At 35.0% G+C, this 27122-nt stretch overlaps 1 protein-coding gene across 5 annotated transcripts in view; it reads left to right on the top strand.

Moving 5' to 3' along the window:
* TMEM131 (transmembrane protein 131) overlaps positions 1-27122 on the top strand; it is a 264070-nt gene that overhangs the window by 88552 nt on the left and 148396 nt on the right. For all 5 annotated transcript variants that reach the window (XM_056808387.1, XM_056808386.1, XM_056808388.1 and 2 more), the window contains exon 2: positions 21156-21217. In XM_056808387.1, coding sequence (XP_056664365.1) covers positions 21156-21217 — 62 coding nt within the window. The remainder of the gene's footprint in view (positions 1-21155; positions 21218-27122) is intronic.

The raw sequence follows: 27122 nt of genomic DNA, 5'->3' as shown, positions 1-27122 counted from the left end.
GATATTAATATCAGTTCTTATTTTGTTTGACTGAGGCAAATTTTGAGTATGTTCATCAATGCTTTTTGGATAGCTGATTTCTCTGCTATTGTTTTTTCCCTGTTTCTTCTCCTTACTTGCCTTCTTAGCCTCCTTCAGTGACTTATCTTCTATCTGCTTGTCCAGTAGTGTGTACCTTAAGGCTCTGACCCAGGCTTAATTTTCCATTCTCTCTTTCTTTATACTGTCTTTAGACCGTGGTGTCTCCTTTACTACCATGAATGTAATTATCTCTACACAGATAATTCTGTTTGTCTCTGATTTCTCTTCTAGATATATTTCACATTGCCTACTGTGTGATAAACATTTTCTCTTGCATGTCTCATAAACATTTTAAACTCTAGATGTCCAAAATAAAAGTATTTGATTCTCTTTGTCCCCTCCCCAAGCCTGCCCTTTCTGTAAATTTCCTTGCTTCCATTGAAGGCCTTATCTATGGTTTATAACTTGGGAACTATCTTTGACTCCTCCATTCTGTGCCCTCCCCCTGTCAGTTAGTTGCCACATCTTGTCATTTTTACTTCTGATATCTCTCATACTATTTCCATCTCTCTACTCAAGGCCACTACTCTGGTTCAGACACTCATTAACCTCTCCCTCAGCCTGTTATACCAGCTCCTTAATTGATTTCACTGCTGCAAATCTCTCCCTGTTTTAATTCATCTGCTATCCTGCTTCCAAAATAATTGCCCTAACATCCCTCCATTACTCAGTTAAATCTAAGTTAGGGGTTTTTAACTTTTCTTTTTTTATGGAACCCTTTAACTGTATAAAGCCTATGGACCTCTTCTCAAAATGATATTTTTAAATGCATAAAACATAAACATTGCAAAGAAAACCAATTTTATTGAAATGCAGTTATCAAAATATTTTGAAAAACAAGTTTATGGACCTCAGGTTAAGAACTACTAATCTATTTGTTTCTCTCTTATCTCTATGATCAAATATAAACTCCTATTTGGCTTTATAAAGCTTTTTACAATTTGACTCCAGGCTAGCTTTTTAGGCTTGTTACACATTATTCCCCTTTTAATATTCTACGGTCCTGCTAAACTCTTTATTTTTTGTTATTCTTCACAAACAGTAACCCCCTTTCTTGCCTTTACACATTGTTTCTCTTTTCCCCCCTTCCATTCCTAGAATATTCTCACTGACTCACAGTGTTCCTAGATTTCTTCAAGACTAATAAACTCAAGCTCTGCATGAGGCCTTTCCCAAGTACCCTAGCTGCTTGTGCCTCTCCCCACACATCACTCTGTGATTGTGTGTGTGTGTGTGTGTGTGTGTGTGTGTGTGTGCGTGCGCGCGCACGCGCCTGTGCATGATATCTTTTGGACAAACTGGAAAGCTTGTTGAAGACTGAAAAGTTATTTTCACTTTTATTTATCTTCACCATTTAACACTGTGCCCAACACATTATGGACACTTAATAAATGTTTGTTGCTTGGTTATTGTAATCACCTTTTAATTGGTTTCCCTTACAGTTTTTTCTATTTCTAGCCCTCCCACCATGAAATCTTCACTGGGTTCATGGATGTCTAAGGAATAAGTAGAACCATATCATTCCTCTGCTCTGGTTACCTCTTGTTTCTATATAGTCTCTTCAGTGAGATGTCTTAAAACCTCCATAATCTGGCTCAAATCTACCTTTGTCATCTTATTATTTATTTTTTGTCTCCACTCTTTTTTTATTCTTGCCCATTTGTCTGACTAGCTATCCCCTAAATTCAACACGTAGTCCCTCCCATTCAAACCTCATTCTGGAATATATCTCTCTTCCAATCCTTCCTTTCTTCCTCCTACCCCCACTTAAGAATCCCTATTCTCCTTTCTATGTTTATCACACAAAGAACAACTTTTATGTTGTCTTCACCATAATCGAAATGGTTAATTTTCTACTCTCTCAAATTATGTTGAACTTACTTGTCTACACATACTATTAACAGTGAAAGGTAAGTTCCTGGAGGCACAGTTCCTTTTCTTTTAGTATTTGTATCTTCTGGGCCTCAGAAAGTACTCTCTAAAAAGTAAGTGTTTATTAATAAGTGAATCTAATGTTATTTTAATTGGATATTGATATGAATTTGAATTTAATCAGATTTTAATACCCCTGCGGTTCCCTAATAGTAAAAATACACTGGTGCTAAAATCTTATTGCTTAACTGATTTACTTTTAATGTTCCAAAGAACTTTAGAGATCAAGTAATCATGTTCTTAAGACTCAAGATTGGAGTCTTGACCTTGGGTACCGAAAAAGAGCCTATTTTTTAAGATTTAAATGAGAGGTCAGGTTATGGGTAGAGCAATAATTAAATCTGGGTAACAATTATCTTTTCACCTCTCAACATTTATGTATTTTTAATTTGGTGACAAAAATGTATCTAGGATTGATGATTTTGATTATGTTTTAAAGTTGCAGGGCTTCAGTCTTAATGTTATTCCACAGAATCCACTATCATGTTAGACATTTTGCTACATATGATGTTATAAATCAAATAGCCTACCATGGCTGCCACCATGACCAAGCCCACAGATCACTTGTTTGAACATCTTTGCTGTTGTTTTAGGATTGTGAAGTTCAGTTAGTCTGGGTGCCAAATTGTAATAAATAATAAGGGGCTATATTTGATTGGGAATTGATAACTAACAGATCAGGCACTTTTCTTTCTTTTGTCTACCCTCCATTCCTCCCATTTCCTCCCTCTCTTCAGCCTCCCTTTCCTCCCCTCCCCCCTTCCTCCTCCTTTCTAAATCAACTCAGGGGTGAGTTTATGATGTTTCACATGAAATACTCTTTTCTTTATCTTGAGTAAGGGGTTTATTTGGGGAAGACAGGAAAGGATAAAGAATGGAGGTAAGAGAGTTGGGGATTTCCCTAATGCTACAGTGAGTCTTAGATTGGAAGATGTTGGAATATAGTTCAAATCGAGAGAAATAGTTGATAGGTCTGGAAGTTCAGTCACTGTCATCAACAGAGCAAGTCAGAGAGATATCTGGACTTTTGTCCTTCTTTCTTCTGCCTTCAAATCACCAGAGACAATAGCCTTCTTCCTTCAAGTCAACAAAGTCCATCAATTAATTGATTTGCCTCTGTTTCCCAGTAACATTCCAAAAAGAACATTCATTTGACTGACAGGTCATCAACCTCCACTGCTTCTGTCTTTTGCATGCTTTCCCAATTTCTCTCTTCTACACTACCAATGAACAAAGAGAAACAAAAGAAGGTGGATGACCTACAGTGATGGGGAGTGTGACTGATCAATGATAATAGAGAAGCATTTGTAATAATACAGTGGTGAGAAAAGAGCCCTGGTGTAGTTGTGCTTAATCTCATTGTAGCTCCAGCTTCTTGTAAATGAGATGTGTGGACTAGTAGTTTATAAATCTAAAATACTTATATAAGTTTATACAAAGTGAAAAGGAGAGAAGTTTGTTGAGTTTGTTTTTTGGTTTGTTTTTGTTTTTATTTCTTTTTTTTTTTTTGGACAAATCTGTTCTAGTACTGATAATTGACTTAATGAAAAATTTTAACTGAATTCTGAATGACCACGAAGGTGAACTTGAGATGCAGGTGAATCCTGTTCTTATCTTTTCTTTGAGATTCTAACTAGAAAATAATTAGGAGAATTAACCTTGCTTTATTTCAACTGTTTTAGAAGAATATAAAAAAATCACCTCTGCTTAAATTATGTAAAGATAATTTTAGGGTTGTGACTTAAAATCTAAATTAATTGGTCGCCAGGGAAAAATCCCATATAAAAAACCCAAGTCAGTCTGGAACTTTATGGTAATTTTTATTCATATAGAGGGGAAGGATTTATAAGAAGAAAGTGGGAAAAGGTTATAGGATTTCTCCTGCCTGGCCTGTGCCAGGGGGAGTTCAAGATCTCTGTTGCTGGGTCTCTGAAGGAGATTAGAGGCTTCTAAGAGGATAAAGTTTGAAAAGTAAAGGAGGAAAAATTCACCACCAAACCAGACAATAGCTGAAGCCATGCCAAGATGCCAAAAGGCCTAGCATGTTGCCACCAGACACCTCTCTGCTGCTAAAGGTACCGGAGAGAGGAAGTGAGCCAAATATATAGACCTTTTACTCTTGTGTCCCCTCCTCTAAATTTTCACATCTACCAATCACATCAGAGGCTTTTTCTCCAGGACTCTCCATTCTTTCATTCTCATCTTCTTTGATTAGATTATATCTTTTGAGTTACTTAACACTTCTTTGTTAAGTTCACCTTTTGTTAGTTACTTAACCTTTTTGTGATTAATTTACCCTTTATAGTTACTTAACACCCTTTTGTATTAAGATCTTAAAATAGATTTAGCTTAAAGTTCTAGCTTCACTATAAAGTAAGAACTAAGTACCTTCATTGTTCAATCAGGAGATTACAATTTCATCTTCTCCATAAAGTAAGATCTAAGTAGGGTGGAGTAATCTAAATTTCACAATTAGTCACTTCTAGGTGTCCAATAATACAAACATCTATTTGTTAAAGGCTTATTCTTTCCTCTAGGCATTTGGGATAAAAAGACAAAAAATGAAATGCCACATATAACAAGTTCCAAATGCATATTAAAATTTTTCTTAGATAGAATTGTAAGAAGTATCTAGGTGGTGCCATGTATAGAATTGCAGGCCTGGAATCAGAAAGATTCATCTTCCTGGATCCAAATCCACTTCAAAGGCTCAAAAGCTATTTGATTTTGGGCAAGTCTTTTCATCCTGTTTGCATCAGTTTCCATATCTGTCAAAAACAACTGGAGAAGGAAATCACAAACCACTCCTTTATCTTTGCTAAGAAAACCCCAAATGGTGTCAGGAAGTATCAGAACTTGTAAGCACATTGGTATATGTGCAAGTATTACCTCTACTTGAGGAATAAATGCTTTAACCTCTTTTGAAGCTTATATCCTAGTATGTGTGACAAGGAAATCACTTTAAAAGACTGATATATATTAATTTAAGGTCGCCAAGGAATTCAGCTATGTAATTCCTAAATGAAAACTCAAGTCAGCCGTCAACCTTTTATAGAGTTTAATTACAAACAGGAGGAAGAAAGGAATTAGAGATGGGGGGGGGGGAGAGAAAGGGGAGAGAAGGGAATAGGGCTTAAATACCCCTTCTGTTTAGGCTGTTTAGATAGCTGGGGCAAAGAAAGGAGATCAGTCCCTATTACTCACGTGACCAAAATGGAGAAACAGTCCCAGGGGCCTCTACCTCCAGCTTCCTTCAGAGCAAGCTTCTCAGAGCACCTCTCCAACCACTCAGAGCCAAAACTCTCCAACCAACCCCTCAGTCCTCAGACCCCTCTATCTTTAAGGAAACCATCCAAGTTCCCTCCCCTCAGTTCTCACATCTACCAATCACTGTCCATCATTTTCCCTGTGCCAATGGTGGCTCTAGCTTAACCCAGGACCGCCCAGAGGTCTGTGGCTTTGCACATGTATGTTGAAGGTCATATTCTCAAATAATTAAATCTTGATCTTTTGCTACAGCCCTTCCTAAATCCTGTTACCCTGAGTAGGGTAGAGATTGGAATAATTAAATTGCCCTTCCTAAATCCTGTTAGGACTGAGTAGGGTGGAGATTGCAATTTCCAAGACCTGGTTCTGTCATTCCAAGTATCTCCATTGTATCAATTCTAAAATCAATCATGACTCAAAGAAATTCCTGTTCTATGCTTAAGCATAGGTCAAAGCCCTTTCCATTGTTCAGCAAAAGGTTTCTGTCCTAAAGTAATCTTAAGAAGGGAGGAGGAGGAACCTCCCATGCCAGTGGGGTTCACATTCCAATAGAGTTCCCACTCTCAATAGGAAATTTTTCAAGTATGAAATTTCCCAATGGTGAAATTTCCAACATTTATAAGTCCAAGAAATTTTAAGGTTTACATATGGAACACAAAACATTTTACATGCATCACTACAATACAAAATAAGTACATAAGTAAGAGGAATAAAATGTGTACTGAGTTCTGAAGAAGAAAAATCATACTTTGTTAGGAAATCAATATAGAATTCATGGAAAAGATGAAATATTAAAGTGAAGCTAGATTTTTCCACAAGTAGTGATAGACTTGGGTTGGAGAGGGCATTCTAGGATCATGTAACCAATAAACAAAGGTAATAGGGAAAACATGGGATATATATGAGTGAAATGACTAATTTAGAAGGAACAAAAATTGGTCAGTTGAAATTAGTATAATTAAGCAACAAGCCTTCATTAAGTACTTACTGTGTTGCTAACTAGTGTGCTAGGTGCTGAGACTGCAAAAACATCCTATTGAATAATATAACACATCTCTCTATAGCTTTCAATCAATCGATAGAGCCTACTGTGTCAAGTACTGTGCTAAAGTACTCTAGGGATATAGAGAAAGCAAATGATAATACCTACCTTTAAGGAGCTCACAAGCTAATGGAAGAAGACAGTATATAAAAAGAAGCAGAGTTGGTGGTGTCATTATTGGTAGAGAATACAGCAGGTGGGAAATGTTTAGATGGATGCCCTGGGCTCCCTCTTATTAAATGGAAGATCTGAGAGGAGGTCTCCCTGTCTCTGATCAAGGTTGGGTTTGGGGGAGTATAGTGAGGAGATATGTTTAAGAATTGATGTGATCTTCTAGAATGATGAGCTTTTGAGGGCAGGATGATGATGAAGTCTAGAGGAGTGCAGCCTGGAAAATGATTCAAAAATAGATAATTGGTGGTTTTTGGTGTGGAAGGATATAGCAAGTCAAGCTGGATGATCTTTGATAAGCTTCATTGAACAAATTGAATTTTGAAAGAAACGGAAGATTCTAGGATTAGAAGAGAAGAAATGCACTACTGACATGGGGACATCCAATACAAGGCATAGACAGGAAATGGACTGTAGTGTATGATGACATAAGAAAGTTTGGCTTTCTACAGCTCCTGAAACTGAGCTATTGGCCAACATTAGATTGACCTGTAATGATCCAAAAACCAAATAAAACTATTGATCCACTTGCCATGATTCTGGCTAACACTCCCACCAGCCATGGATATTTGGATAAAGGTGGAATAAAGTTTTACTTTTTTCAAGAAATTTCAGCAGAAGAGAACTGCTTGATCATAGGTTTCACAATCAGGTGACATGACTCACTGACATTTACTCTGATGTACTTTCAAGGTCAAGTTCAGTCTTGATAATGGGATGGATGGGTAGGATGAGTGATGACAGCCTGTGATAGATCATGGAAAACTAGTTATTATTTCTCACAAAGACTTCTCTTCTCATATTTAATGTAGGCAGATGATACCAAATACTTAAATTTAAATTTGAAGGCCAAATTCAGTATTATAAAAGTAATTAGTGCAATAGTAATAACTTTATAAACCATCCCCTTTCTCCTCCACCACTTTTTGAGGTTACCCTGGTTGGAATGCTCTGTCGGTTGATTGGTGCAGTGCTTTGCCTGCAGCATGTTCCTAAAAGAAGAGAAACACGAACTCTTCCCCCATTTTTGTTGTTGTTGAACTTACTTTTTAACATTTACTTTATAATGAAAATGGCCACTAAAAATGTGTTCACTTAAAAAATAATTTTGTGAAACTTATTTTGGTTCTTTTCACTTGTCAATAAAGGGATTACTTGGGATCCAATCAAATGACTGTTACTCATTCTGCTTCCTTCTTGACAAGTCTTTGCAGTTTTTGGCTTTTTGGGGCCATTCTAGACTTTTGCATAATCTCTTCTATTTAGGTTTAGGTGACACTGTTTTGTCACTTTTCTTATCTATCTTACTAGCTGCCTTCTACTCTTTAAATTCAGGTATACTCCACGATTCTCTCTCCTGAGCACTCTTTTCTCTCAATGATTTCATCAGCTTTTATGGGTTTAACAAACCTCTTTGTGCAGGTGATAACCAGATCTACTAGTTCATCCCTTCCCTCCCTAGAGTTCCAGTCCTGAATCTCCAACTGTCTCTTGGACATATCTCCCTAGCCATTTCATGTTCTGGTCCTTATGTCCACATCTCGGCACAACAGCTTATCTTCTGTGCTCCTGTCTTCCTCCCTTACCATTGTAATAATTTAAATGGTTGTGGTCATAAACTGTAGTGATTAAAATAGCGGATGACTTAAATTGTAGTAGATATAAGAGTGGATGAGTAAATTGTGACCACAGAAAACATGTTTTCACTACAGTGTCTTGGAAATATTCCCAATTATGAATATACCCAAGTCAACTGGGTTTTATAGAGAATTTAATTAATAATACAATGAGGAATTAAAGAAAGAGAGAAAAAGGAAATAATGAGAAAAGGATAGGCCAGCCCAGGGCAGCCCTGGCCAACCCAGGCCTAAGCCCTAAAAGAAAGATCAGTCAGTCCTTAATCACTCACCACAAGATCTGTTCAAGCAAGGATTCTAGTGACACCAGGCCAGCTTCATCTCAGCTGACTCCACCAGCTCAATCCTCCATCTGAATGAATTCTGAGCTCCTATTTAAAGGGAATTTTCTCCTATGTCTCCTCCCCTAAGTTCTCACATCTACCAATCACAGTAGATGTTTTTCAAAGGACAGACCATTCTTAGTTCACACCTAAGAAGGCTTTTCTTTTGAGTAATTCACACCTGAGTAGACTAGAATCTTCTGAGTAAGTTTTCACCTCTTTGCTCCTTGTAAGTTCACAAGTTGCCTGACCTTTATAGGTACTTAGCTTAAGACCTTTTTGCCTTATTTTAAGTATGGGTTTAAGTATCTTTTCATTGTTCAGCAAAGAGTTTACAACTTTATCTTCCCCTAGGGCAGACTTAAGTAGGGGTGGAGTAGAGGTCTCACATTCCTGATCTAAGTAGCTTCACTGCCCAAATGGGGAATGGTCTTAACCCAACCTTATGAAGTAGGGTCTGGGAATTTTTAACATTCACAAGTCTGAGAAATTTCAAGGTTCACACCATCCATTTCCATCCTTGTAGGAGATCTAAGAAGGCTTCATCAAAAAAGCTACACATAGCTAGACTGAGACTATTATTGTGCTGCTTACTGCCTACCCATCTGGAATAGACTCATGCGGCTTTTGGACCACCCAGTTGCCTAGGGCTCTCCCATAACTGACTAGGTCCCATACATCCTAAGGCTTCTTCAGGCCAGTACATATCTAGCATGTGCCCATACTACTGTCTCCACATCTGGCTACTGGCTAAGGCCTGCAAACTAATGTGCCCCTGTCCTTTCCACTGTCTCATTCCTGGTGCTGTCAGAGTTGCTTCTTTCAGTCTGAGAGGGTCTCTGCCAATATCACTGTCTGTTGTCAGAGCTATGGCACAGGATGCCACTGTTCTCCAATTATTCTGCTGCTGCCAGCACACTGTTGTCACTATCCAAACTTCTACTCTGCAGTTGAAAGCACTACTGCTTTCTCTATTTTCCTGCTTTTACTGGCTGTCTGTGGTTGTAATATCACTATTTGTGCTGCTACGTGGGGGCCAGATCATCACTACTCCTTTAATCCTGTCCATTTCAAAGAGATATCATTATACCAGATCCCAAGCTTGTCAGTTGTCTCAGTTGTGGTTCCATATTTAGTGCCATGAGTCACTCAGACTGAGGATTCAGAAAAATAAAACCATCCAACAATTCCATGTAAAAGACCTATGTTTGGTTTTGTTGTTGTTTTTAATCCATAAGAAGTATTATTTAGTCCAGAAAAATAAAAGTAGGTAAAAGTCTACAACAAGGGATTTGAAATTGGCAGAAAAGGTTTCTCTGAGGTTTCATGAGCTTTTCTTCCAAAGTCTTTAAATTATTTTTATGTCCTCTTTGCCCAAATAGCCTTTACAGCTGGATTACTACTACTCCAAGGTCTTTGTAAGGGGTCTTAACTCAACCTAGGTTGATGTTGTGGGAATGTGGGAGTTCGCCTCTCTTCATTTAGTGACTTTTAACTCATAAAGTTCCACAAACATTTTAAATTTATCATCTCCAAAACAGAACTCATTATCTTTTCCCCCAAACTCTCCTTCCTGTCACCTTCCTTATTTCTGTTAAGGGCATCACCACCATTCTTCTAGTCATCTAGATTTACATATGGTTTATAGAATAGTCATTTTTTACTCCTCCATCTCTTGGTAAATCCAGGCAATTCTACTTTCATAACATCTTTGGCATTCTTCTCTTACTTTCAATATCCAGCTCTCTAAAGTTACAAACATCTTCCTGATACACATTGGTGGAGGAAATCTCCATTCTAAAGGTTTATCACAACAATGAAAATCATAAGTCTGAATGAGGAAAAAACCCCACCAAAAACATAAAGGATGAATTTTTTAACCATAAAAAATTTCTTTCCATTCATGCCCTAATTTATTCCTTTGATTCATTCTCTTGCCTGAACAATCATTGCTTTATAATTCAGTTTCTCCCCTTACCATTTTATCTTTACTGGGGCTGTCAAATTGATATTCCTTAACAGATCTTACTGTTACTTTTCTGACCTCTTGGATAAAGTGCAAACTTCTCAGCTTGTCATATATAAAGCCTATCACAATCCGACTCCAAAGTATTTTTCCAAGCTGATTACTCCTCCTTATGTACCCTAAGTTCGAGCTAAATTGGCTTATTTGTTGTTCCTCATACACGACATACCATCTTCACTTTCATACCTATAATGAACTCCCTTCTCTCTCCTCTGCCTTTTAAAACACAGCTCAAGTACCACCTCCCATAAGAAATCTTTTTGGATTTCCCCAAATGCTAGTGTCTTCCCACCTCCATTTACTTTCTTTGTGGCTCTCATACACCTGTGCATATATGTTGTTACCTTCAGTAGCATGTAATTCGTTTTTAATTATCTTTGTTCATTTATTCACAGATAAGAAATAAGCCTATATAGGTAAAGATATTCAGAGCAGTTTCAGAATATCATTTACCCAACAGAAATAGCTTAATATATAAAATATCTGACCATCCAAAAACTTCCTTTAGGTGATTATTTTAGTCAGCTGTTTATTGTTTTATTTATTTATTAATTTTGTTGAAGTTTAATAAACTCACTTTCAGACCTATAGTTGAAGGTAATATTATCCTGTTAAATACTGTTATAATATCCTATTATAATATTACGTATCATAATAAATATAAATAAATATCCTGTTAAATAAAAAGGCATGTCAGCATTGTTTTAAAATGAGGTTGTTTTAATATGGGTCATAATTATTTAATGCTTTTTTTAACAAGGAAGTTTATTTTTCTAAAAATAGATATGAGACTTGGATTCTGTTGTAGTGGGTCTTAAGATTGTGATTTGTTTAAAATTATCACAAATATAGTAAATTGGAGTAGGGACTCAAGGTAGATCTTCTGACCCAATATAGTTCTTTTTCTATTTAAAGCACAGCATATTATTGCTTAGTGTTATGACTGAATAATTTTAATATTAATACAATCAGGCAGTTTGCAAAAAAATGAATTCAAGAACAGTTTTTAAAAAAAAGATTTTTATGATTCTTGGTGAAAATGATCAAATTGCCCTAATGGTAGTATTATTTTTTTCTCCCCAAAAATTTTATTAACTTTTTAAAGGCTAATAATAATTTATTTAATTTTGCCTGACACACTCATTTTGGAATCTGTTTTAAAGGTAGTTGGGCTTGATTGTTTACTTTTGATTACTTCATCAGAGAATTTTGCTAAAATAATAGACATTCTCAGTTGTTTTCAAAACTATTAACATACTACATTGGGGCTATATCTAAATAAAAAGCAATAAAAAAAACTGTGTAAAATTTTCAGTTCTTGTAAATAGTTTTGATTGGTGGTCTTATCCAGTTTACAATGGGCTATTTTTCATTGTAGAGCAGAATTGGGATTTGAAAATTTGGGCAAAGCTGCTGGGATTAAAAATATTTATGTTTATTTTTTGAAAGAAGGGAGAGAATATTATGACAGCATCTTTGGAGATAGGTCAAAGTATGCCATGTAAACCAACATAATGCCTTTGAAGTTGACATTGAGAGTTCGGAGAGGATAAAAGAGAAAAGAGTATTTGTAAGATTATGAAATTGAGAATTGTCTGGAAATGTGTATTTAGTCTTTACTTTTGCATGTAATACTTGGTATGTTTTAAGGTTCATATTCATTCCTTATTGCAATGGTGATTTAATAACATCTCTCTCACTTCCCTTAAAGTTTGGTTCAGAAGATTCATCATTTTATGGCAGTGAGTCTGGGTTCTTGAAGGTTATGTCAATGGAATATAAGCTCTGGCAGGTACCACCAACTGGGAAAAGCTTCAGATATAAACCCAGCAACAATCTGGCTATTATACAAGAATTACCTTAGCTCAAATGGGAAAGGCTCATCAACAGAATGTTGATCAGTGGGTAATGGGGGAGTTTTTCTGGTCACAACAGGTTATAAAGAAAATCCTCTAAAGCATGATGGCGGTAGGGTTGTGATCTACTTCAGATAAAGTTTAACTCCTAAATCAAAAAAATTATAAGATCTCTTGAGATGTGCTAAGAATACCCTTTTAAAAAAAAACAAACATTCCCTTATTATTCTGCAAATAATCTGATTTTTATTGATATGTTTTGTTTTGACAGGATAGACATATCCCAAAAACTATAAAAATTTGCCAACAAAGTGAAACCATAAAGCAAAGCTACTTCATAGTATGACTGTGACTATGCACCATTTTTCTTTTTTTTTTTGTCATTTATTGTTAATAGGGTGGTATGGGATGGGGTTAAAGGACTAATATTTTAATTAGGAAGTAGATCTAAATTCAAATCATATCTGAAACATACTAACAGTGGGCCAGAAGAAGTCAAATCACTTACCACAGGTGGCTCTCTGAAGTTATAAACATCTTCCAGAAATCTCTATTCTGTGGGTTCATCTGTATTAATTTTTGTTACTTAAAAGAATACTTTTTTCATAGGCCATCATTTTTGTTTTTCTTCCATAAAGATATCATAGTTTGTCTTCTGGAGAAGGATAATAGCAATTTTCTATTGATTATTATGTTAATTCTAGAGCTAATATGTATCAAAAGTGTCCATGTGGCAAGATAAGAGGAAAATAATTTTTATAAGGTTTTGATGACACTGATTTGATTTTTGCTGGCAGCATATCATCTCATCATTCCCAAGCATATCCTTCTTGCTTAGAAAACTTCTAACAGACTGAAGGACTCTTCTCCTTACCTCTACAAAAGAGGGAGGATCTTCATTTTAATTGAATTCAAAAACATTTCACCATCTCAAAAAAGATTTTCTAAGGGTTATATAAAAAAGAAAAATTAATGCTGTCCTGTAAACTGATGAAAGATATAATATTAACTTGACATAATATTTGTGTAAAGGAGGCAGACTGCTTACTGGTCTGTACTTATAAAAGAAAGACAACTCTACCTAGTGTCTTCCACTCCTGAGTCTCAGCAGTCCTGCAGAGGTAAGATGAATATGATTGTAAGGGAAGAAAGAGGAAGAAGTGACAATAGAGGTGATCTGGGTTGAAGACTGGTGGGAGAAGTCTCTGATTTTCACCATCTGGAGAGGAGTTATTCTCTTACCATATTGCCCCTAGTAACAATTTCTTCACATTTATTATGGAGTACTTTTGAAAAAGAGCTCAAATTCTCCATGATGAGGGAAAATACTCAGACCAAAGAAGGAAATGCCTTTTAAAAATAATCAAAAAATTGATCTGTACAAATTTGCTGCTTTAAAATTTTGATGGAATATGTTATCATTTTCTTTAGTGGATTGGTTGCTTTTTTATTTAAAAAAAATTAAGGCAATGTAGTTCTTCATGTGGTTTCACTCCAGTTAGCCCCACTGTGTTCTAAGATAAATGTAAGTAAATCTAAAGTATGATGCTCAGATATAGTTATTTATATGACAAATGTACCTCACAAGTTAACAAGTAGTAAACATTTGATACTATATTTCGGCATGGAACAGCATGCTAAAGGCATTTTAGATCCTAAATCCCTTTGGCCAACTAGAAACTTTTGATACTAGAACAAACTTTCACAACTATGGCTTCCTGAACAAAGACAACTATCCCCATTTTTACATAGCTGTTTAAAAAAATAATGAATACATACAAATATGTGTGTATATTTATTGCCCAATTTTAACATTCTGCTCTAAGTGAAGGATAATACTTTTTTGTGCTCTGTAAATCCTAAATTATACTTTTCAAACATAGTTAATCTTTTCATGTCAGCACTGGATTGTTTGGTGATTTTCATCTAGGTGATTGGGATAAAGGCTTTATCAATTAGTTTGGGGTATCTACCTTCCAACTTTATGCAGAGAAACTCAACTTAATGCAGTTTTAAGCTAACAAATACTAAAGTCTGCTCTAAGGGTTTCCCTGTATAAATTAGTTGAAAAGCACTGTGGTTAAGGTATTTTACTCTGTATATGCATATGTCCTTATCTTTGGTTACAGAGTCTAGAAACATCAGTAAAGATATAACAGAAAAAATAGAATAGCAAGAACTGAAGAGAAGAGATCCAAATGAGATCTAGAACTGGATGTGATATACCTGGAGCTGTGAAATTGGAGAAGCTGTCATGCAAAAGAATTTAGTCCTGTCAACTATCTCCAAAGAATTGATCTGTATGACACAGGTTCATAAGATCTAGATCTGGAAAGAGGTCCTAGAATTCATATATTTCATTTCAGAAATTAGAAGATTTAGGCCTAAAGAAATTGAGTGACTTGCCCATGGTCTCACAACTAGAAAGTGACAGAGATAGAAATTGAACTTTTAGTTCCCAACTCCAAATCCATTGGGTCTTTCTATTACAGCAGCCTATCTTGGTAAGGTCGGATGGTTCATCTCTTCGAAACCTAATTAGAAAATTAGGTGAATTCTCTACAATTTCTGTTATCCAGTCTCAACTAGACCTCTTGCAGCAAGGCAGGCATTCTATTCCACCCTAATTAATTCCTTACCTCAGTTCCCACAGTAGACTCATCTAATCCTCATCATTTCTCAGGCCTTCTATGTTTCCTGCTTCTCCAGCCTCTTACTTTAAGTGTGTAGCCTCTCAGTTCACTGAAAAAAATTTGGCCATCCCCCCCAAACTTCCCCTTTCTTTTGTTCAACTCATATTATTCAGACTTCTTTCCCACCATTTCCTTCTTAAGCCTGGCCTCCAATATAGCTAATTCTTTTATATACAACCTTTTACCATTCCCTTCTACTTTTATTCACAGATTCCCTCCATAATCTGTCGTTTTGTTATCTTTACATACTTATATACTTACTTCCTTGGTCCTTAAAACATTACTATAGATCCTCTATCCTAAATAAAGAAAAAACCAATTTCACTTGATCCTACCATTCCCACTAGTTATCGCCCTTTATCTTGTCCCTTCCTTCCTTCCTTCCTTCCTTCCTTCTTTCCTTCCTTCCTTCCTTCCTTCCTTCCTTCCTTCCTTCCTTCCTTCCATCCGTCTGTCATCCACACCAGGATCCTCATTTCTTTCATGCCATTATCTTTTAAACCCTCTATAATCTGGCTTCTGACCAAATCATCCAAACACTGAAACTGCCCTCTCCAGAAGATCTCTTAATTGTCAAGTCATTATATTAGACCTTTTGTAATCTCTGCAGCATTAGACAATTTGGTTATCTTCTTACTAGGGTTTTTTACTTCGCTCTCCTGGTTCTCCCATCTATCTAACTTCTTAGCTCCCTTGACTGGATTTTCATCCATGCCATTACCACCAACTATGGGTATCTATTCTGGATCATCTTCTCATTTTCTCTGCAGCAACTCACTCGATCTGTTGGTAACCATTTGTTAAAACACCTGTTATGTGCCAAGCATTGGGCATACAGAAAAGAGGCAAAAGACCATTTCTTGCCCAATGGGAGAGAGAGCAACAAAGAAATATGTACAAACTATATGCAAGGTAAACAGACATAATATAAGGAAGGCATTTGAATTAAGGGGAAAGGAGAACAGCTCCTATTATAGGGTGGAATTTTTGTCAGGACTTATAGGAAACCAGGGAAGCCAGTTGGTCGAGATGATCATCTTTATGATTTTATCTATTCTTATGAGTTTAACTTCTCCATTCAAATGATTCTTAGATCTATAGATCCAACCTTGACCTTTCTCCTCAGCTCCAGTCCCAAATAACCAACTTGTTTTGAAACATGCCATGGATGTCCCATAGGCATTTTGAACTCTACATGTAGTAAATAATTTATCATCATTTTCTCAAAATAGGCTTCTCAACTTCTTGATTACTTTAGAGGGCACTAGTTTCCTCTTAGTCACCCAAACCTGCAACATCCTTGACTTTTTGTTCTTACTCATTATTTGTATAATCTTCTAATTTCTACCTTTATAATTTCTCTTTTTCTAAGCCTTTATCCTCTCTCGTGTGCCATTGCAAGTAGCCTCTAATTGATCTCACTTCCACAAGTATGCCCCCATTCCAATTCATTTTTCACTCAGCTACCAAAGTGATTTTTTAAAAACCCTAACCTTCTGTCATGGATTGGTTCTAAGACAGAAGAGTGGTAAGGGCTAGTCAATGGGGGTTAAGTAACTTGGCCAGGGTTACACAGCTAGGAAATATCTGAGGCCACATTTGAACCCAGGACCTCCTGACTTTGAGCCAAACTTTAAATCCACTGAACCACTTAGCTGCCCCCGAAAGTGATTTTTCTAAAAAACAGACTTGACCATGTCAGCCCTGCTTAGTTAGCCCTTTTACTGATTTTGAGTAGCTACCTCTTATCTGCAGAAGAAATATAAATTGGCATTTATATCTCTGACATTTACAGCTCTTAAAAGTATAACCCCTATCTACCTTTCCAATCTTCTCATACTTTATTCTCCTCCATGTTCTAGCAGCATTGACTTAGAATTTCTTGAACCTACTACTCTAATTCCTGTTTCTGTGCCTCTGCACTTGCTGCCTACATACCTAGAATGCTCTAACTCCTCACCTCCACCTCTTAGTTTCCTTTACTTGAAAACTCAGGTCAAATCCTACCTTGTCCAGGAATCCTTTCTTGGTGCTCCCTAGTTATGAATGCCTTTCCTTTTCATAAATATCTTCCAGGTAGCTATTATATATATTATCTTGTATATACATAATTATTTATTGTCTCCTCCATTAGAATATGACCTTTTTGGAATCAGAAACTGTTTTTGTCTTTCTTCACATCCTTTGTCCTTAGCACAGCTCCTGACTGATAATAGACATTTAATAAATGCTTCTTGATTTGACACTAAGGCATATGACTTGAGTTTTGAACAAAATGAACTTGAAGAATAGCTATACACTCATCTTCTACATCTCTTTAATACTCCAAAGATGTGTTTCACAGCCTAAGTTCTGAACTTGTATTTTTCCTATGTTCAAATCAGAGTGGAGAAAAGTCATTTTTTCAAAGTGGATGCCTAGTAGGCATCTTAAACTAAACATGCCCAAAACACAACTAAACCTTTCCTTTCTCCTACCTTCCCTATTATTGCAGAGAGAAACAACATCCTCCCAAACCCTCAGGTTCATAGCCTAGGAGTTATACTCAACTCCTATATCCAATCTATTGCTAAGGCCTATCGATTTCACCTTTCTATTATGTCTTGAATATGTTCCCTTCCCATCTCAAACAATGGCATTGTGTTAATGTAGGCCCTCATTACCTCATGCCTGGACTATTATAATTAGCGTGCTGGTTGGTTTCCCAGCTTCAAGTTTCTTCCCACTCCAGTGTATCCTCCATTCATCCACCAAAGTAATTTGCGTGAAATACAAGTCGAACCATGTCACTTCCCCACTCATTAAACTTTAGTGGTTCCCAATTGCCTACAGAATAAAATACAAAATGCTCTTTTTGACATTCACTAAGTCCCTCTTACACCTTACTCTTTAATCCTGTGTCACTGGCCTCCTAACTATTCCACAATTAAGACCTATCATCTCATCTCCAGACATTTTCTCTGACTGTGCTTGGGATGTTCTTCTTCAGCTCTGCCTACTAGCTTCTTTTACTTAAGTCCCAAATAAAATCTCATATTTTACAAGAAACCTTTTCCAACCCCTCTTTAATTCTAGTACTTTCCAGCTGTTAATTATTTCTCATTATCTTGTATGTTTGTGTTTGTTTGCACATTGTTCGCTCATACAATTGTTAGCTTCTTGAGTATTCCTCCTTTTTTGTAACTCCTTGATTAGCAGTGTCTGGCACATAGTAGGTGCACTTAATAAATGTTTATTTCTTGTTTTGCCTCCACCACACAAACACACCCCACACACCCCCAGCAACCCCTGGCAAAATGCCTATACTATCTGGGTCTAGGGTAATTTAAAAGAGAAGTGATCAAGTAGATGTTGAGATGGCAATAGAAGGAAAAAAGAAAGAATGTAACTATTTTAGTTAGTCTCATGAAAAGGTAGATTTGGATAGAATTAGCAATGTTAGAAAATAACATAGATTATAATAGTATCTTTAGGCTCCAGTGGCTTTTATGGAAGAAACTTTTTTAGCATTTTATATTTCTTGTGGTCATTGACTGGAAACAGTATTATTATTGGTATTAACAGGTAAAAGCAATGTGACTTTTTTAACCTCAAAATTTGATTGAGAGCTTATACCTAATGTCACCTATGTTGATCACTTGATGACAATAGAATGCATCACGGAAACTAAAAGGAGAATTATTCCATTTAAGATGGTGACATGAAAGATCAGTCCAGCTTTGTGGTAAATACCCTAGCAAAGATTTCAAAAGACATGAAAGAAAACAATGATCAAATACTAGGAGAAATTTTTTTTCTTGGTAAACTACTCATTGATCTGTATGTTCCCTCCAGTGATATAGATGATAAATCATCTATGTCTTCCCTTCTTGTGCCACCATCCTTTTCTATAAGTTCCTACAAGTTTGCCACAAAGATCCATCCAGTGGGAGGCACAGGATTTTCCCCAAACTTCTGGTGTCTCGCCTTCTTTGAATTGATTCTTCTGTGCCCTTAAAATGTTGTCTTGTTACATATAGTACTTGGTTTAATACAGCTGTTCTTTTATCTTTTGTTCTCTACCTACTTAGCATATTAGGTCCTGTAATATGTCAAAATATAGTGGTCTCAGCCTTTGATTGTAGAATGAGGTTTTTATAAAAGTTTTCAGACATCTTTTGCATTTTTCATATATTATCTTACCAGTTTAATCCTTACATGCCCTTGGTAGATGGTATTGCTTTGTTCAGTTCTGCCAGGCTTTCTATAAGAAAACTAGTTTTTTGTTTCCACTGTTTCTTGCTGCTTTTTGAGGCAATGTATAATCATTCATTGAGCTCTTTTTGAAAATTTATGAGTTATGTGCAAAACTTGTTACCTTTGACTCTTAAATCTCTCTTTGGTTGATAGTTCCTAAACTTTATCAGTTTCCTCATCTTGTCAATTAACTTATAAAGATTATAATTTCCTAAGGAAGTTTAATGTCTGTATTTGTTCTTTTGTCCTTTTCCCATTTTTCATCAACAGCTTTTTAAAATTGGCTTAAATAACATACATTTTTCTTCTTACTTTTATTCTTCTAGTACAATGCTTATTTTCATTTTTGTTCTTATATATTTGTCATTTGACCACAATAAAAACCAATAATTTCTTGTTAAAAGCAGTCTACTTTTTATGATCTTATTTGCTAATTACCAAATGCAATATTATCAGCCTTTGGCTTGAAGATATTCATACTGACATGTGTAGATTTAAGTCTTCCATGAAATTTATGCTCTTAGCTTTTTTACTTTTGAATCCTATTCCAAAATTTTTTTCTGTTTTAGCTAACTTTTGAAGTCAACAAAATTAAGGTAAATACTAATTTCATCTGAAGACTGTTAACATTCTTATAGAATTTCTTTTCTTTATCATCTGCAACAGGTGCTGCTGGCATAATAAACTACAGTTATTTTCATGGTGGTCTTTTTTGCAGACATTCACACTTGTCTTGGAACATGAGATGACCAAATGGCCCATGAAATGTTGTTACCTTTGGACCAATGCTAAAACCAATTCTCTGCCAAACCCTGCTTTTTTTTCAAGGACACCCTTGTTACTCCCCCTCCCCCAACCCGCACCCACATTTAGTTGTCACTTCATTTTGCCTTCTGGTTTCATTTTCTTAACAAAAAAATTGAGGTTTTTTTTTTTTAATACTGCTTAAATTTCTATCTATAACCTTCTCCCCACTCTCCAAGAGCACTGTTTTTTATGCAAAGGATTTTTGTTTTTTAAGAAGGGAAGGGGGGAAAAAATCAGTAAAAAAAAAAGTGTAATGTTCTGCAATCATGGACCTTCTGTTTGGCAAAGGACTTGAGGGAGAGTGTCTTCTGTAGGGTCATGCTTCTTCTTAATTTTTCAGATTCCCTTTTTTTTAAAATGAGGATTCTGTTGGCATTATTGTAATAATATTGTTTTCTTGGCTTTGTTTACTCTGTATGAGTTCATATAAGTCTGTGTTTCTCAGTAGTCATCATAGTCATTTCTAATAGCATAGTACTGTTCCATTACATTCATATACCTTAATTTGTTTAGCTGTTCTCCAATTGATGGATATCAAGTTTTGTTTCCAGTACTTTACTATCACCAAAAGTGTTTTCTGGTTTTATTCTGAGTGATATCAAGATTAATTATGCTTTAATTTCTCCAGTAGAATACTCATTATTGGCCCTTTGACAAGCATCTCACATTTAGTATACCAACAGCTATTTAATATTTGCAGTTGGCCCCCAAAAAGAGGATTATTGGGATCCCCAATTATTGTCAAAGTAGAGTTGGAAGTTGGCTGCTTAATACTAAAGTTCATTTTGTAACTTTCTTTGTGTCATAGATTGCCATTGCTAGAGTTAAGAAACTCATGAAATTAGTCATTATTAGTGAAGTCTGATCAGTAGAAAGTTAAAGTAAAAATTGCTTAAATTATTTGTTGTATTATACTACTTAAATAGTTACAAAATGAATTAATTTTTATATATTTATGTTAAACTGTCAAATAAAATCCAAGTTCAGAATATAAGACTTTTCTTAACTTTTCTAGTTAAGAAATCATAGTTTGAAATTTAAGTTGTATTCTTATGAATAAAATTCTATTATTTTATTTTCACAGCATTCATTCAGTCGGATAGCATAATAGAAGTGCTACGTTTTGATGATGGAGGACTTTTACAGGTAACAAGTTCTATATCCAAATATATTTATTTTTATTTGCTAATTTAGAGGAATAACCACATTTTTCCCTTAAAAAATCAGTGTTTTTTCTGTATATTTGAAGTTTTTTCAGATTTATATAAAAGAGGTTGAGATGAGTGAAAAAGAAATTAAGCAAATAACTTAAGGAACAAGCTATGTTAATTCTTGTGGAGACAAAATGGCATGGTAAAGGGCTAATTTATAATTGAATTGCATTTTTGTGCCTAAGCAACTTCCCACATGGCTTATGCAAAAAATTCTTAGCTAGAATTGTACTGTTCATTTGTATATTTTGGTGGCTTTGTAAATTTGGATGGTTACTTCTGTATGATTTTGTGCCTATACAAAAATGGTATTTCAATGATTCTTCATGAAATGGAGGTAGCCTTCATCTTTCAAAAGCTATGCCCAGTTAGTGTCAGTACTAGCAAATATTATATTGTGACTACTCTGTGGATCATCCTTCTTTTAAAAGATTAATTTATTTATTTATGATATTTTTCTATGGTTACATGATTCAAGTTCTTTCCCTCCTGTCTTCCTTCCCCACTCCCTGACCTGATGATCAATTCCACTGGGTTTTACATATATCATTGTTCAAAACCTATTTCCATGTTATTAATATTTGCAATAGCTTGATCATTTAAAGTCAACATCCTCAATCATATACCTATTTAACTATGTGATCCATCATGTTTTTCTTCTGCATTTCTCCTCCCCTTGTTCTTTTTCTAGATATGAACAGCATTCTTTCTCATAAGTTCCTCTGGATTGTCCTAGATCATTGTATTACTGGTAGTAGAGAAGTCCATTACATTTGATTGTACCACAGTGTATCAGTCTCTTGTGTACAATGTTCTCCTGGTTCTGCTCCTTTCACTCTGCATCAATTCCTGGAGGTCTTTCCAGTTCACATGGAATTCCTCTAGTTCATTATTCCTTTCAGCACAATAATATTCCATCACCATCAGATATCACAATGTATTCAACCATTCCCCAATTGATGGACACACCCTCATTTTCCAATTTTTTGCCACCACAAAGAGCGCAGCTATGAATATTTTTGTACAAGTATTTTTTCCTATTATCTCTTTGGGGTACAAACCCAGGAGTGGTATGGCTGGACCAAAGGTTAGGCAGTCTTTTAAAGCCCTTTGGACATAGTTCCAAATTGCCCTCCAGAATGGTTTGATCAATTCTTTGCAAATCATCCTAGTAAAATATGAAAAGTTTCATTGATACTTGTTTGGAAAATTAAAGCTGAATTTTTTAACTATAGTAACTACTAAAATTGATAAAGTACAAAAAGGTCCTAAGTCCTTTTGAGACCCCCTTCTAATGAGAAGTGATGATAGTAGAAAAGGAAGAAGATAAACATGAATTGTTCTTAGATTCTTTCCAAATATTATGTTAGCTCTTGGTATTTTAAATGTATGTTTTTATTCAGTGAACAACACTTTGATATACTATTAGAGAATTAGGGTTATCATAACCATATTGATATTCTAATTGTTAATGAAACTAGATGAACTGTAGAAATAGCACCCAAAGTATGGACAACTCACAGGCCTTTTTTATAGAGAACTAGGAAATTGGCACTATAGGTTTCATTGTGCCCTTGAAGTCAAATGATACAATTTGATGAGTGATTTGGTTATCTTATTATGCAATTTTGACAAGCAGACTAGTAACAATGAAAATAATTTTAGTTTAATGCATCAGTTTCTATTACAGAAGATAAAGATAGAGAAAAATTCTATGACAAGCTTGAGTCTTGAAAGTATTCAGAGCTTTCATGAGATATGGATGAGAAGAGAATGCATTTCAAACATGGGAGACATTCTACATAATGAGGTTAGAGGTGGAGTGTTATATATGAGAATCAGAAAGAAGGATAGTTTGTCTACAGTGTAGAGTGAATGGAAGAGAGTTAATAATGGTTAAAAAGTAGGTTGTGCCAGATTATGAGGAGTTTTGCATAGGTTATCAGGAATGAGTTGAGTTGAACTACAGTTACAGAATTTTAAGTAAGAAATAACTGTTTTTGAATGTAGAAAATATTTTATTAAAATGCATATAACAAAATATAATATTATATATAATTATAAAAATAGATTATAAAATAATGTTGAAATTATTTTATAACCAGATGTTCCAGCAATGAGCTATATCAGTGAGAATAATAGTGAAATCAATACTGAATTACAAAAAAGGGTAATGAAAAGAAGATACTACCTATGATTTGATATTCCATACAAAGTAACTTGTTAAACTAGACTTAGAGAAATGTAAAAAATAAAGACATTATATCACTATATTTTAAAAGATTTTAACTATGTATTATGTTTGTCATAATAAAGGAGTTGAAAGAACCTAGAAATTGCTGAAGATAGCAAACTCAGAGAGGACATGACAAAGACAACATAGAATATAAATTTATTTGTAAAATTTTAAGGAAAAGTATGAACAAAGGTTATGAATAGCATCCCCATACTAAATAGTGAAAGGTAGTTGAAGAAAACCAATCTGAAGACAGTATGACATTAGTTACAACAAATTCAAAGCACTGGATAACCTTTCTAGAATAACATAAAAGACAACAACATAAAGGAAATGAGATAGATCAGCCTGGGTTTTGTAATGTTCTAATCTCATCAGTAAAGATAGTGGGGACCACTTTTACACTGATATCTGCTATGATAAGCAAAGAAGAGAAAATATCACTTAGGGAAATGAACCTAGGAAGTGTGGCTGGGCTCACCAAAATACTTAGAGAATAGATTAATGCTAAATGCAAAAATCATTTACAGATTCTTAAGGATCACTCTTCAAGATATATCAAAGATGGGGTACTCTCAAAGAACATAAAGAATCCTGGTGGATAATATCCTACCCCCAAAAGGTTACTGAAGAGACATTAATCTTCCAACATATATGTCTTGTAAGTTCCTTGAGGGCAGTTATTATTTTCCCTGTTCTTAGCATAATGCTTGAAACTTCATAAGCTCTTAATAGTTGTTGTTTTTTGACAGTCTACAAACATCTCTATTAAAATCGTGTTTGTATTCATGAAAAGCATCTTTGACTTCTACAAAAATATTTATAGTCATGCTCTTTCTGGTGGAAAAAAATTGGAAGATGAGGGGATGCCCTTCAATTGGGGAATGGCTGAACAAATTGTGATATCTGTTGGTGATAGAATGTTATTGTGCTCAAAGCAATAATGAACTGGAGGAATTCCGTGGGGACTGGAATGACCTTCAGAATTGATGCTGAGTGAAAGTAGCAGAACCAGGAGAACATTATACACAGTGAGTGATACACTGTGGTACAATGGAATATAATAGACTTCTCTACTAGCAGCAATGCAATGATCCAGGACAATTCTGAGGGACTTATGAGAAAGAATGCTATCCACATCCAGAGAAAGAGCTGTGGGAGTAGAAATGCAGAAAAAAAAATATCTGCTTGTTCGCATGGGTTGATGGGGATATGACTGGGGATGTAGACTCTAAATGATCACCCTAGAGCAATTATCAGTAATATGGAAATAGGTTTTGATCAATGACACAAGGAAAACCCAGTGGAATTGTGAGTCGGCTATGGGTGAGAGAGGGGAAGGAGAGGGAAAGATCATGAATCATGTAGCCATGGAAAAATATTCTAAATTAATTATTAAAATTTTTCAATTAAAAAAAAACACCCATCTTTGGAGCAAATTAGGCCCTCATATATATACTTGTTCTTTTCTCCCCACTCCAAAAAAAAAAAAAGACAAAACCTGTCCACTTGACTTAATTTAATTAAATGTCCCCTTTAACGACTATCTTCAAATGATTGATATCACTACATATTTTAAGATCACATTAGAGTCTTGAGATAGGGAGAGCAAATAGGAGGCTTTTGTCATAGTCTAGACAAGAGGAAATGAGGTTCTGAAGTTAAATGATGGTTGTGTGAGTAGACAAAAAGAGACAGAAGTAATATGTCCTGGTAAAACTGACATTTAGAAATCAATTTGATATATGGGTAAGGGAAAATGAGCTGAAAATTATGCCAAAGTTATGAGAACCTGGGTGAATGAAAAGATGTGTTATACTCTACTGTGATAAGGAAGTTTGAAAAAGTACTGATTTTGATAATATAATGTGGATCATAACTGCAGAGTCTATTACTCTCTTCAATACAAATGAAAAGGAAAGTGAACTTTGGTTGGCAACTAGGTGAAACAATGAATAGAGCACTGGACCTTGAGTCAGGAAAATAGAAGTTCAAATCCCACCTTTGATATTTAACTTTTAACTGTGTGGCCCTGGTTAAATCACTTAACCCCTGTTTGCTGCAGTTTCCTCATCTGTAAAATGGGGATAATAATAGCACCTACCTCCTAGAGTTGTTGTGGATATTAGATGAGTTAATGTTTGTAAAGTGCTTAGCATTGGGCTGGATATGTTCTAAACTCCCTTCTGTATCCATATACATTTGAGGGGTTATTTTTAGGGTGTTTAAAAATTTTTTAATAAAGTTAGATTTTATTTTTAAAATGTGAAAGCTATTCTTAACAGAGGAATAACATAATCATACTTGTGCATTATTGGAAAAAGTATTTCTGGCATCTGTATTAAGGATGGGTTGAAGATGAGATGCATTAAAAGTAGGGAAACCAGCTAAATTCTATAATCATCTAGGTGAGAGGTGTTGAGGACATGAAGTAGAGTAGTGACTGTGCAAGTAACAAAAGATAGGACCAGTGTGAGAAACATACTCCTCAGGATTCTTCAATAGATATGGAAAATATATGGTGGTAGTAAGGGAAGAGTCAGTGTTTACTTGGGTTTCAAACCTGTGCTATTATGATGGTCATTTTTAAACTAAATAATGAAGTTAAGAGAAAGGGTATACACATACACATGCATGCATATATGTATGTATGTTTTTTTTTAAACCCATACCTTTTATCTTCGAATTAATATTTAGTATTGGTTTCAAGACAGAAGAGCACTAAGGGCTAGACATTGGGGGTTAAATGATTTTCATAGAGTTACATAGCTAGGAAATGTTTGAGGCCAGAATTGAGCAAATGTGTTTTTTTAGAGGAGACAAACTTAGTGTTACTTTTGAACATATTATAAAGATGTCTGAGGCAGGAAAACCAATTAATTAGCTCTTGTAGTGGTTCAGGTAAGGAGAGGTGAGGCCTGAATGATAGCAGCAATGACTATATGAAGAGAAAAGGATATATAAAAATTATATTATGAAATAAAAATGAATAAGATTATTTTATTATTTTTGTTCCAACAGTTTACAGTAATTTTTTTCCCTTTGACTTAGAAGATCTAGAAGTTGGCTTTGCCATTTCTAGATGTTTTAAGGTCAGTGTTTCATGAGGTGGCTAATCTTTTTTTTTACTTTTTTTTCTGAGTCTAATATGTTTTATGATTTCTTAAACAATAGATTTCATTTTTTTTTTGGTCATGGTTTTCAAGAAATCTGGTGATTCTTAAATTCTTGTTCTTTGAGCTGTTTTCTCTGTCATTTGTTTTTGAAAGTAAATACCTTACATTTAACACACTTCTATTTTTTCAGTCTCTTGGTTTCATTCTATTTCTTTTTCTCTCATAGTCATTGAGTTCTGGTTACTTTACTTATCAGTCATTCTCTTGACTCAAGTTTTCCACCTTGTGTTCTAAGTTACTCATTCTTCATTCTACTTTTTTCTTCTGAACTTATATTTCACTTATTTTACTTATTAACCTCTTGATTCATTTCTTTAAACCTTACCATGTAGTCTTATGGTAAAGCTATATTTTTTATGTGAATTTCTGCTTATTACTTGTCAAGTTACTCTCTGTTTCATATTGATTTTTTCTTCATTTAAATTATT

The sequence above is a fragment of the Monodelphis domestica genome, chromosome 8 (assembly GCF_027887165.1).
Source record: "Monodelphis domestica isolate mMonDom1 chromosome 8, mMonDom1.pri, whole genome shotgun sequence".
Taxonomy (NCBI): Eukaryota; Metazoa; Chordata; class Mammalia; order Didelphimorphia; family Didelphidae; genus Monodelphis; species Monodelphis domestica.
The sequence above is the reverse complement of the archived record's forward strand: the minus strand, read 5'-3'. Positions and strand labels throughout refer to the sequence as shown.